This window comes from Mus caroli, chromosome 13 (genome assembly GCF_900094665.2).
Source record: "Mus caroli chromosome 13, CAROLI_EIJ_v1.1, whole genome shotgun sequence".
NCBI classification, from domain to species: Eukaryota; Metazoa; Chordata; class Mammalia; order Rodentia; family Muridae; genus Mus; species Mus caroli.
The window spans coordinates 58,603,371-58,616,917 of NC_034582.1; the positions used below are offsets into that span (position 1 = coordinate 58,603,371).

A 13,547-nucleotide genomic window follows, 5' to 3' on the forward strand; every position below is an offset into this window, starting at 1 on the left:
AGAGAGAGAGAGAGAGAGAGAGAGAGAGAGAGAGAGAGAAAGTTCAATCTCCAACAGACTTTTGCTTTTAAAATCAAACCCTGAGCATTGGCGCAAGGCTGCTTAAAGTCAACCTTTACAGGAACACTGTGGGGAGTTCTGTAGAGCTTCTTGCTCTGTTTCTTTGTTGTGTATTTATATTGCTTGCTTTTTCAAAATGAAAACTACTTTGAGAAATTATGATTTGTAATGATCCTTGTTATTTAAAATATTAACATTCTTAATAAAGAAAAGCGTTCTCTTGCACAAAAGGAGACCTATTTAGCCAAAACTTTGATTTCTAAATTTGACTAAAGAATTTGGAAAAGATAAGTCTGGGGGAACTATTTTTCTCTAAAGGGGTAGTCTCCCTGACCATTGTTCACTGTTTATTTGACCTAGAGAGCAGGTGTTTGGGAGTTTCTTCTGTATTTTTATGTACCAGGCTCCTGGTTTTTAGTATTAAAGCTTTGAGCTGAGATAGATACACTGATTTTGGTTTGCATTTGTCTTAACGATTTCTTTATACTGTTTAATCTAGAAATTACTTGTATTTTGAGGGTTTTTTTTTTTGTCTGTTTGCTTGCTTGCATCTTTTAAAAAGATTTAAAATGGTTGCTACAATTAAGCTTTAAATTGTGCTTAGCTGCTAAACAAAAATGGTGTTTTGCAAGAAAACAAAATGCTGTATTAATTTTCCATAGTCTTGGGCTATTAGACTATGGATCCCTCATCTGAAACTGGAATATATCCTAGTGAAAGCCTAGAATAAGACGGAAATCGTAATTAACTAAAATTTTTACATTTTAAAGTCTATTGTGGGCCAGATCACACTGAAAGACTTGTATAACGTATTTGTTCTGGGTTGTTTAGGGTCAAGGTTTTAGTTTCTTCCTCCCAGACAATAGTTCATTGCCTGCAACTTAAAAATAAAATAAAAACGCTTCTTACAAATTTACCCTGTAAGCTTGCGGACAGTTCTAAATGGGTGAAGATGACTTGGATCAAACCATGGCTGGCAGGTAGCATGTGATGCTGTTTTTTTTTTTTGTTTGTTTGTTTGTTCTAAGCATTTTTTAAGGGTATGGTTCTAGTCCCTGAAATTCCACTCAGCATCTAAAACTGGAGTGGAATTTTAATACTTAAAATTGTAAATGGGATTCTGCCCGATACATTTTGCTTGTTTGGAGGAAATCCTTATGGTTTTGTTTGCGACATAATCTTCAAATGCCCGCTTTGCCATTCTGGTAAATAACTGTGCTTGCAATGATAATCAGGTTTGAAGAAGCAGCGCTAGGGACAGTGGCGAAGTGATTCTGTTGTTGGAATCGATCTACCCTCGTGACCAGACTGCCAGTGGTAAGTCCTGGGAGTGTTCTTCATCAGAGCTGGTGGCAAACCCAGGAAACTTATTTCTGGCGTCCCTTTCCCCTTCCTCTTTCAGGTAACCAACTGTTCCTAATGATTTGGTGTGAGAGGTCGGCGGCCCCCCCCCCCCCCCCCCACACACACTCCTAATTAGCAATTATGCAGATTGTTTACTAGAAACCGGCTGGGCAGCTTTTTCCTATTCTGCCCTCCCTCCTAGACCTACACGCTGCTTCCAGGTGACCCAGGAATGTTTTGCTCGCAGGAAAAATCAGATTTTCATCCCGGTTCTAACTGGAAAGATCTTCACGGAAGTGTTCATGGGACCCAGTGTAATGAGGGGGCCTCACTTTAGTGAATTGGAAGGAAAGTGCCATGCTAAGCCCGCCTTTGTTCTCATTTGAATCACAGGCTGTACTGGGACTGGTCTGTATCTTGAGTAAGTGCGGGGTGGGAGGCGAACGTCTAATTTGTGGAATTGCGGGGGGGCGGGGATGGTCGGGCGGGGCGGCCTTGTGGATTGGCTAGAGCAGAGAGGGCGGGGCGAGCGGCCCTTATCAGCCTGCGCCGGCAGGTGCAGGTCCCGGGTCAAGGTAAGGAGGCCACGGCTCCCTTGGCTGCCCCTGCACCCTGTCCGGGACTTTGCTGCTTTGTTCTCCCTTGCTGAGGGCGTTTCTTCTCAGAGTGCGTTCCAGGGCATTGGGAGGAGGGCGTTTCTACTTGGAGTGCATTCCAGGGCTTCGGGATTATAGTTCCTGGCAGGTCCTGGAGAAAAGATCCGCAGAGACACCCTGCCCTGCAGCAGGGAGAGCTTGAAGGACACTCCAGCAGGAAAACAGCAACGCGCGGTGGCTGGTTCTGACTTTGTCTGGGAATGTTCAACAGGTTAAATTGAGGTTCTAGACAGCTGCATGTTCAGGCTCTGCTCAGATGGGAACCCAGAGCAGAGAGCAGAGGCCGCACTCTCCCCTGACTTTGACGGCATTTGTTTGCGTCGCCCTGCAGTGCACAGTGTGTTCGTTGTATTTCTGCCTCGGCCGGCCGTGATTATTCCTCCTCGCAAAGGTCTGAATTAAGAAGCTAAGCTGGAAATGAGCGGGGCAAGTGGTTCTCAGCTTGTGGCGTTAAAGTGAGTGATTAAAAAGTGAGTGATTTCTGGGTCTCCTCACATTGAGGAACCTGTAGTCACTTTTTTTTTTTTCAGGTTAGTTTTATTTGTTTCCATTGGCACTTTATAATTGAACATATTTAGGGGGTGGGCTATGGTGTATTGATGCATGCATTGTGTAAACTAGAGTCTTGTCTGGCTTTAGAATAATGACCGTTTTAGTTGGTGTGTTAACAGCAAAGTGATGGTTGGGAACGGGAATATGTGCTATGGTGCCTTGTTTCTTTTAAAGTTTCTCTTTTTAAAAATTCAGTTATGTAATTATGTAGGAAAATTTTCTCTTAAGATGGAAACCTAGCTTCATTTCTTCCTCTTTAAAAAAAAAAATCAACAATTGGTAGGTTCCAAGATAATTCATACAGACCCATTTGGATCTGAGGGAGAAGGAGCGTCTCTACAGCATTTTCTACTAGAGATGAAATAATCAGAACACTTAGAATGCATTATCACTTCAACAAAACAAGTCTGGACTTTTCTAAATGGACCCATTGTACCTATGTGAAGCAAGATACAAACTGGCCAGAAGTTGAGCAGGTTTATTTTTGTGAATTTTTTTGGTGCCTTTGTGATGTTAGGCAGCAGCTGCCTTGGGGTCACTAGCGTCCATGCCAGTTCTTCCTGAGGAAGAAGCTGAATAGCCTCAGACCCACACCTCGAGAGGGACTGTGCATTCCACAGCTACACAAAGGCTTCCTGGCTACATCCAGCCTAGAGCTCACAATAGACCTCAGACCTGAGCACCTCGGAGCCAGTCTTAGGCTTCCTGTACTGAGGTGGCTTCTGTACTTTTGCCAGTGCTTGGTCATTCTGTGAGGAGCATGGCTTCGGATAGGGAGACTTGGTCAGGCTCCTGTCCCATATGCTGCTTGCACATCTGCAAACATCAGCTTCTCCTGTACACCATATGCGGGTCCAGTACAGCCTCCATACCCTTTAGGCTTGAAAAACACGAATACTCGGCCTAAAAGTCCAAAGCCACTTTCTGTTGGTTTTTTTTTTTCCCCCCTAGAAGTTGTTTGTTTCTTTCCCTTGCATGAATATTCTTGAATTTTTTCAGAGTCGATCCAGGGCATAAAACGCCCATACTGGGAATCCCAGAGTGTCAAAGACGGGGCCAGACATGACTCTCCTGCCTTACACAACTTAGATTACTCTATAAAGTGAGACTGCCACACTGGGCAGCAGCTGGACAGTGGTACCTAACAAGCATTTTATTCAATAACAAGCACGTGCTTTATTTTCCAGCAGTAATTCATGTAGTAAGACTTGGCCCCCTCTTCTAACACCCTGCTGTTTGTCTATAGTTGTGGTTGACTGTACGTATAAAAGAAACCAACTTGCAAATTGTAGACATATGCCAGAACCTGTTGGTAGTTTAGATTCGGTGGGAAAGACAGAAGAACATTAGGGGGGAAAATCTGGCCAGAATGACATTTATGTTGTACAGTTCCTTCTGTGAAGAAGAAAGGCCAGAGCCAGAGGTGAGGGGACATTGTTTTTTGTTGTTGTTGTTGTTGTTTTTGTTTTTGTTTTTTTGGACTTCAGATGAACAGCTAAGAGTAAATTTCATTTCGAAACTGTTTCAAAATGATTGTACCCACACCTGAGTATGTGAGGAGAGCCGCTCTGAGCAGTGACTTCTCTGGGCTTCCGTTGCCTTTCTCATTCCTCTCGTTATGAGCATGTTTTTGTGGCTTTGTTTTTTTACACTGAATTTTAATACTTGTTAGCAAATTTAACATGGAGGCCAGGCATGTTGGTCCTCATACAGTAGTCCAGTTTCTTCATCAGTGGACCCTTATCTTCACTGAGCCTAGTCCACTGCATCGGAGACATCGGAGCCGCCGTGTACAGTGCTGATAAAACCTTTTAGGTCAGAACATTTGAAATTTGAGTTCTTTGAATTTGTTCTACTGTAGAGCAAATCTTATGTTCTGAACCCTTGCCTGCAGCTCTGTACATCTGCTCTCATAGATTCTTTCACACCATTAAATTGTTTATTGATGGCTCTTCTTGCAGACGTTATCACCCTGTTACTCTACCTTGCCGTGTTGGACACTGAATTCTTTTTAATGATTTGACTATGAAATCTGGGAGTAGGTGGGCACATGAAACAGATGTGGTTTCAGTCACTCTCATGACGAACTTTAAAATAAGAGTTGTGTTTGAGCATGCTTTGTCCTGTTTAAACTTGAGGATTCTAGCTTTTGTGATACAACTTTGAAGATGGTGTTTTCTGTAGGAGGTGGGCTATTCTGCATGTTAGCACTCATTGAGAGGATGCATAGCTTCCAGAGTGATTGAAGCTCTTGTTCATGAATATGAGGACCTCAATTCTTTCAGCTTTGCAGGAGGCAGAGTTAACTGCACCAAAATCAGCCATGAAGGATCTCATGTCTACTTAGTTATTTACTAATCAGCACCTTTGTACCCCGTGGCTACACAGGTTATCTCACTTTGACATAGTAATGTGGGAAGATAGAGAAATATAAGAAGAATTTCTGGGCTTGAGTGAATTTATAGTTAACTATATTTTTTCCATGGAGAAAAAAATGATACAGTATTTGATAATTTTCTTAAAATGACAGCTTTGCATGTATCTATAAGCATTTGGAAAACAGTATTCTTCCATGTTAAATCTTTTTCTTCCATTATTATGTGTGCACGCATAATGTCTGTGTGAACACTGTGCCATGTGTCTCCCATGTGGATCTGTAGATTGCACTCTGTTTAGCAGGCTTGCACAGCAAACACCTCCTTGCACAGAAGCACGTTTTCTATATAACAAGATGTCACCGACCTATGGGTGAAAGTACTGAAGCCAGCGAATACTGTTCCTGGTCATGAACATAGCGATTTTCCTGTGTGCCCCGTAGGGGAGCCGCTCATGGCTGGTCCTGCATTTTCGAAGCTGCTGGTTGCCTTCTCAGCACTTCATTCACAGATGCAGCCTGAACTACATAAGGTCTATATTCCTTCAGTCACTCATCAGGAGTAAGAAAATATTTCAGACTTAGGTGTAGGAAGTAAAAAAGGAAAGGGTGTGTGGATCACTCAAAACTGACTGTAACTTCCTTCTAGGTCTTTAGAAATTTATTTTACTTGTCATGGAAATGTGACTTGGTAGAATACTTGCCTAGCATGTATGCGTGTACACACAACCGGCGCACGCACATACACATACATGAACACATGCACACACCTGAGCCAGCACACTCCTTGCATGGTGGCACATGCTTATAATTTCAGAACTCCAGAAGTGAAAGTAGGGGCATCAGAAGTTCACTGTTACCTCACCTTTGTGACACGGGCAGTTTCAAGCTAGCCTTGGCTACATGAGATCCTGTCTCAAAAAGAAGAAGTATTTTACCTAAATGTTGTGCATTTTATGCTGAACTTTCTCTACTCTGATAACAGCTCTCACCCCTTCTCTGTAATAGCTATAATATCCACTCTGTGGCTACAACACTGTATTTTAACTCAGAACTAGCCGAAAGGTTTGATAACAGAAATGCATTTATTCCCGTTCTAGAGTTTACATTGAGATGACTTGGTAGATAACAAGAATTTAGAATTAAGATGTCACTGCTTATGAATTAGAAGGTCAATTTTATCAAAATCTGAACACAAGAAGTTGAAAGTGCTCTCTGATACATAAAAGTGCTGTGCTTTGGGACTCCTTCAGCAGGATGGAAGATAGCCTGCAGCACTCTGGGACTTCTTGTTTGAATCGGTTCTTCCCAGAAGAGTGAAGTAGTGGGAGTGTACCCCTCTGTCCCATCACTGTGGACCTGGCAGATTCTAGGCAGGCAGATGAGAAAACTTCAAATGTTTCTTGTAAAGTTCTTGGAAATTTTTAATTTGAGCATTTAGTGTGATTTAGTTTCTGAAATACACAGTGGCATAAGATGTTAGTAGACACATGGTGGTAGGATCCAGCTGGCCCCGATGGTCTGGTTTCCTGTAGTTGACAGAATATGCTTTATGTCACATTGCTCGAAGCATGGGTAATACTCCTAACAAAGGTTCAAATAATAACACATTTTACAATTTGACTCTCCCACTTGGAAGCATGGTGATTTTCTGTGCCACAGCCTACTTTAGCTCCCACCTGTTCTTGGCGGCTATCATGGTCTTTCATCTTGTGGTAGCAGTTTGGAAGGGCTGTGATCAAACGATGACTTACAAGTTCACATATCTCAAGCTATTAGTAACGTGTCTCAAACATCTAATGCCATGGATTCTGTGGATATTTGTTGCTACAGTGGTCATTGCAGAGTGTAGCTCTGAAGATGCTTGATAGCCAAAAGTAACTGACATTACTAAGAGGGCTGCCTGTCTGGTGGTGAGTTCTATAATTTGAAAAGAAAATATTTTCACTCTTCATTATTTGATAACCTTCATTTGCTAGCAGCCTCCATTTTTACCCTCAAAACAATGCAAACAAAATTCACATTCAGTGTTCTAGCTAGTCTTAGGTTTAGGCAGTTCTTTAAAATTCTATTAAAACAAAAACCGATGTGGAGAACCATTTTTCTGCTTCCTCCAGCAGCAGCAGCAGCAGCAGCAGCAGCAGCAGCAGCAGCAGCAGCAGCAGCTGTTTCTATTTAAGTTTCTAATGCATGGAAGGCACTTTAGTTCTGTCCGGAGGTCCCGCAGACATTACCCATGAACGAAGAGTAGGCTTAATACGCCTACCCTGCCTGTTATGTGCATCCCAACAGGAAAGGAAGCCCTTTCCTGACAGGCAGAGAAGACCATGGCTTCCTTTGGCTCCTGTTTCTGTTTCTCTCTGGATCCTGAGGAAATAGAAGTTCCTGCTCTTGTTTGGGGAACTTCTCTCCACGGTATCCTTATCTCACGCTAACGGCAAGAATCTTATAAGTGAAAATTCACTCAATGGAGTTTTATTTTTAGTCTCAGAGTGGTGCCTGTCTTCCTTCCGTCCACCTGTGTCCTTCACCTGTGGCAGGCACCATGGACCTGAGTGGGTGGCCTTTGGGCCTGCAGGGGAGTGGTTGTGCTTCCTGGAGAAGGTAGCAAGGAATTTTCCAGATTCGGAGTGCCTTATACAATGAAAGGTGTTTTATATCCGTGAGGTCACCCTTCACCTTCTGCACATGACTCTCAAAGGTCAGCGGCATTCTGCCCTGGCCCCTGGCCCCTGTTTGGGTTGAATTCCAGCCAACAAGTCTCCAGCCTACAGGAGAATTTGAGATTTTTCTCCCTCCCCCATTTCTTCTGTTTTGTTCTGTGTAAACAGTTCCTGCCAAAGTAACATAGACAAATATAGCAGAGAATGCTTTTCTGGAAGATGCATGCTCCCAAAGCATTTTTTAACCATTTTTGGGAAGAATTGATCGTTCTGTGCGTTTCAGACAGACTGAAAGAGGCAGGGAGGCTGTTGCTATAATGGAAGTGACATCATACATTATTGCCCCATTGATCCGCTTTTAGTCTCCAGCCAGGATAAAAGGAAATGGCACCAGGAAGGAAGCATGCTTCATTTAGGCTCAGATCCCAGAGTGATAATGGGGTAATAATAGAACTCACGCCACTGTCAGTCTGTGGCTGCATTAGTCTCAGGCTCTCTCCGTCTGGAGCCACACTGACTTCCTTCCCTATACAGCCACTGCTGTGCGCCAGCTGGGCGGCCAGGGAGGGGCTCAAGGGCTCCTCTTGGCCTTCAAGGCATGCCAGCTGCAGTCCTGATGTTTGTGCCTGGGGAAGCTTCATGGTGAGACTTGTCATGTCTGTGGCATTCCTAATCTGGGAGGTAAGCCTGCTCTTCTGCATTGTGTTGTGCTAATGGAAGAGAAAGCAGGGGCTGCAGTTGTGTGGATGGATTGTCCTCTGGGAGGGAGCTCAGAGTGACATCCATCCCTGCCCCCACCCTCCCACTCCCACCCCTGACTCCTGTAAAGACACTGGGGCTCCTACAAGAGCCCAGGGTTGGTTTTCTTTGTGCTGCTTTTACGTGGATCAGGGCTGGGGGTTAGAAATTTCACATTTTCTCTTCAAGAAACTTTAAAACTGTTCAGACTTGTGCCGCTTTCCTCAATTTTTAAGTCGTGAGGGTGGGGGCAAACGAAGTTAACTTTTTCTTTGTGTATTTCTTCAAAATTAACAACTATGAAATCTTCGATGTTAATGGCAAGAATACAGACTTCCGCCGTCGTTAATAACGCTTGTACTTGGTTTGCTTCCCGTTATGTACTGCTCTGTGTGTTCATTTGAGTAAGTTTTACATGGCTGTGCTGTTGATTTTAAGTACCTATCTGATTTGGGCAGCTCATAGCCTTATTTTGTCTTGAGTTTCCAAGGCAGATGCATTTTTGCAAGGCCTTATCTACGGGAAATAATAACATAGATCATTGTTTATGAAAAGAAAGAATTTTCTCTCCTTTTGCAACTGAATGGTGGGTGTCAGTCTCACAGCAGGCTGGCCTTGTAATATATCACACTGGCTTCCCTGGGGCCGGATGCTCAGGGGACACTGCTGGTTTTTCTTGATGACTCCATAGTACATCTGACACCCTCTATGTCCCTTGCAGTACCTCCATGATAGCACACAGTTGGACCCAAAGTTATGTGACAGTTCATTTGACTTCCCTGTGAGTGGAAGTGGGATGTCTCCTGTGCCTGTTGCCAGGACCGCCCGCTGGCTGGACAGCACTGCCTCCCAGCACATTTGCAAGTACTTGAGATCGTTCAGTCGCTTTGCAAGCATTTATCGTGTATTATTTCTTTTCCGCTGTAGGGTGGCTTGACAGGGAGCAAATATGTATTTTACAAAGAGACGTTCACTCTATTAAAATATTTTTCCTTTAACATAACCTCTTTTCAAGTCTGTAATCCTTTTTTTTTGTGATACAATATTTACTTGTGAATGAATGATAGTTTTATTAAATGTGGCTGAAAACAGCATTAGGCCTCAGATCTGTCTTTCTTCGTTGTTTAGAGACGACATTTTCCCATGGACTGGAGAACCAGGTGGCGGCTCTCAGTCCATTCTACAAAGACCAGACTAGCACAGTTCTTCCCGCATTAGGAAGGAATGTTCAGCGTGGCTGTGCTTTGTGTCCTGCCTGCCTCTGAACAAGCCTGCTCTTGCACGAGGGTGTCTGTACCCTACTGAATGGAGGAGTTTGGATTCCTTGGAGGGGTGTGTACCCTCACTCTTTCCTGCCTTTTAATTAGAGCCAGATAAACTTGGGAAACAGCCCTAAAGGTTTGAGTGCATATGCACTCCCCCTCCAGCCCTCCCTCCCATCTCAGTTGTCCAACTTAAATCAGGGGGCTTAGCTCTAAATGTTTCCATTGCGTCAATTTTGTGACAACAAAAGCTTTCCATGATCCTTTTGATTCTGTTTGTGTGGGGTTGTGAGCTTTTTGCTTGGAAGAAAAACAGTACACAGGTGTAGATCCGCTTGGGCTCCCATGTTAGCAAGTCTCAGACTTTTAAGCTGGAGTTGTGTTCAGTGACTTAACCCAGGAGGGATACTCAGGTTAGGCATATGGGTGACTTTATGCCACTGACTGCCACAGCAAAACCAAGAGAAGCAATGAGGTGGCTAGAGGTAAAGGGGCCTTAGTTGGGGCCCGAGGGAAAACACTGTGCAGGAGGGTGTCTAGCTTGGCCTTTGGACAAAGCATGTATTTTAGGGCAAAAAGGAGAGGCATGAGGAGAGAAGCTGAAAAGTTAATGTCTTTTGAGTAATAGAAATTGGCAGTTAAAATCATGGTATTAGTAGGCACCCTCTGATGACCTAGTGTTGGCCTCCAGAAATTTGGTTTGCTTAGAAGGAATTATCAGGCATAGTTAGGGCTGAAGGGGTGGGGTGCCCAGTGTAGAGAAGGTGGAATTTGTATAGAGTTGTAAAACCCCAATATTAGCATGAAGCTTTTTCAGTCAGTACAGGTGTTATCTTTAGCTTTCTCTCCACTCTGCTGTTGCGGGGTGAGATGGCCGTTGGGGGGAGGCGCTCCCAGTGATCTCCACACGTTTGTTCATAGGCACTTCGTTTTATGTTTGTATCACACGCACACTTCTCCCTCTCACTGCCCTTAGCTGTTGTCACACCGATTTGGGTATTAGGAATTAGGAGTGAGAGTAACTATTGGCTTAGGTATATGTGCCATTTGGCTTGTCTGCAACCTGTAAAGTGTGTTATAGTACGTACACAGGGATTATAATCAGACTGCTCATGAAAGGGAGGGGCTATGAGGGGAAGCAATTGTTACATTGTTAACGGACGTACTGTTACACTGTGTTTATTTTTCAGGTTTCTGCAGCCACCTTGTAGACCTACATGGTTCAGAAAGAAATCTGAACCTACCTCTGCCTGGTTAACTCTTGTGAATTTGTCTAAAGTTGGATGCACTCTTGAGTCCTTGCATAGCCAGAAACACTTCTTGGCATATGCATGCTATAAAGGCAAGGCCATCCATGAGGCATTGTGACATTAAGACAAGTGCCATTTTAATCTTCTGTAAACACATATCCAACATGATAAACCAGGGAAAACGGCTTTGCCAGACCCGGGGATGCGAATCTTTAGGGCTGCAGACAACCCTGATGTGTGAGGAAAGTCAGCAGGTGCTCTCTCCATTCTTCAGACATTAAGAGGGCAGGGGTTTCCCTGGCCCTGAGGTTCTTGCTCAGAACCTTGGTATTAACTTCTTGTTGCCTACATGACATTTCAAGGGCTGTTTCTTTTGTCCTCAGCTTTCTCCAGACCAGATCATCTTGCTTTTGGAGTGGCTCTTAGAGCAGAAGACGCTGAGCCCTCAGACACTGCACTGTCTCCAGCAGACTTACCATCTCCCGGAGCAGGATGCAGAGGTAACACAGTTGAAACTGTTGGCGCCCACTGACAGGAAGGCAGTGAACCCACTGCAACCCCTGTCTGTAGCTGCTGCTGTCTGTACTATGACGCCATGTGCTTGCTTTAGGAGTCAAGGGCTGGGCTTCCAGCAACACTTCAGACAAGTGCCTTCTCTTCTCTAGGGGTCTCCAGGGGTCAGTTTGTACGTGAAATGGTTGGAGGCCTAAGTTTTCTATCTTACTCCATAAATTATAAAGACAGATATAAGTCCCCCAAAGGCTTGAGCTACATGGTGGAGTTGTTTGAATTAAGACTTGGGCGGGTCATTGTGTGCTCTGGTGGTGCCGCCTTTCCCTTGTTCATTAAGGAAACTCGGCTCAGATGTGTGGGAGCGGCTCGGCTGCATTCAGCTAGGACAAGAAAGAAGCCATGTGTGTAAAGGAAATGAAAAACGAATCTAGCAGCTATGGTTTAAAAAGTAAAATTGGATGGTTGTGGTAATGCAGTATGATGTGAGCCTTTATTTTAGTTTATTAAGAACACAGTACAGATCCTAGATGAATTCCAGGTTTGAGAAAAATATAAAATCATAAATATTTAATGTTTTTAATCATAAGAAAAAGTTCAAAGAAAAATGGTCTTGGACACAGAGCTCTAAAATACAGAGAACGTAAGAAACCTTAACTGAGTTTTCTCTGCCCTGCAGTCAGCAGCCACTAGCACCTGGAGCATTAGGACACTAGAAACTTAGCCTTCCTGAGCCGGGTGTGCATAGGTATGAGGTGAGCGTGGGACCAGGGTGCTCGCTACTCATTACAGTCTATTTTTGAACTTCTATTTTAGACTAGTTGGCTTATGTGAAATGTTATAGTAAGTGTCTTACACTGACAAACAATTCCTTAGTAGCTCACTGGGAAGGTGGACTTTGTTACCCATTTTCTAAGTCCACAGACTTAGGAGCAGTGGAAAGAAGTTCTTAGGGAGACACTGTTACCCTTTACCACCCATGTATCAAATTTGTTTGTTTCTGCTCCTAGCCCTTTTGTTTATCAGAGACTCCAAATGCCAGACTTATTTTTAATTAGTGTTTGAAAGACCTTGCTATTTATAGGCAAAGGATTGTGTTTTGACTGGTTGGAACCCACTGGAGTCAAGGCTCCTGCCAGCCTGCACTGGCTGGGTGGGAGGGTCAGAGCAGGTGCTGAACACCTGTCCCTTGATGCCAGGAAGCTATGAGGCTCCAATCCTCTTCTCCCACTTCCTATTGGCATGTCACACATCCTGTCTTACCTTACACAGCCAGATACAGTTACTGTGTGTTCCTTAAACCTTTGAGAAGGAGGTAGATGTCTCCCTTTTCTGTAAATATCAAAAACTATATCTTACTGCCCAAAGGCAGATGACTTGATTCTGCTGTGATCCTTGGTGCCCAGGTGGACTAAATGTATCCTGGCTTCCTTTACACACTGTTGATCTGACTGTAGCCTTTATACTTAACATCTACACACTGAGAAAGAAATGGTGCACGAGAGTCAGGCTCACCCATAGGAAACTTTCATTTGTCTGTCAGCTCATTGGGTGAACAAGGTAGCCTCAGCCGAGAGCTATGAAGCGGTGATACAGGGTGAAGAGGAGACACACAGGGCAAACATCTCTAAGCCAAGTATTCAAGAAAGGCCCCTCAAAGGAAGCAACACTGAAGACAAGAGGAGGTGGCTACACAAGACAAGAAAGAGGTATAAACCCAGCACATGTCAGGATAGTGGCCAGCAAATGTTGTCTCTAAAAGACCGGAGAGTTCATAGTTTAGGCCACATTGTTTCTGCACTTTGTTGTTGAGACAAGCACACAATAAAAAGCCACATACCTGGGGACACATGGGTGAGTGCTGCTGTAAAAGCCAGGAGAGCTGTGCTAAACTTAACCTGGGACTCTCAGTATAACTAGTCCTGCTCAGGACTCTTCAGGTCTCTCAGTATAACCAGTCCTCCTCAGGACTCCTCAGGACTCTCAGAATAACCAGTCCTCCTAGGACTCTCAGAATAACCAGTCCTCCTAGGACTCTCAGTATAACCAGTCCTCCTAGGACTCTCAGAATAACCAGTCCTCCTAGGACTCTCAGTATAACCAGTCCTCCTAGGACTCTCAGTATAACCAGTCCTCCT

At 44.0% G+C, this 13,547-nt stretch overlaps 1 protein-coding gene across 12 annotated transcripts in view; it reads left to right on the plus strand.

The window, feature by feature from the left end:
* Positions 1-13,547, plus strand: part of Aopep (aminopeptidase O (putative)) — a 317,543-nt gene that overhangs the window by 285,624 nt on the left and 18,372 nt on the right. For 11 of the 12 annotated variants that reach the window (XR_003834640.1, XR_003834638.1, XR_003834639.1 and 8 more), the window contains one exon: positions 11,283-11,399. Coding sequence is in view for 8 of the 12 variants with exons in the window: in XM_029468263.1 (XP_029324123.1) it covers positions 11,283-11,399 (117 nt within the window). In the remaining 4 variants the exon portion in view is untranslated. Of the gene's footprint in view, positions 1-11,282; positions 11,400-13,547 lie in introns of those variants that run through there. The other variant, XM_021179926.2, reaches the window with a different exon arrangement.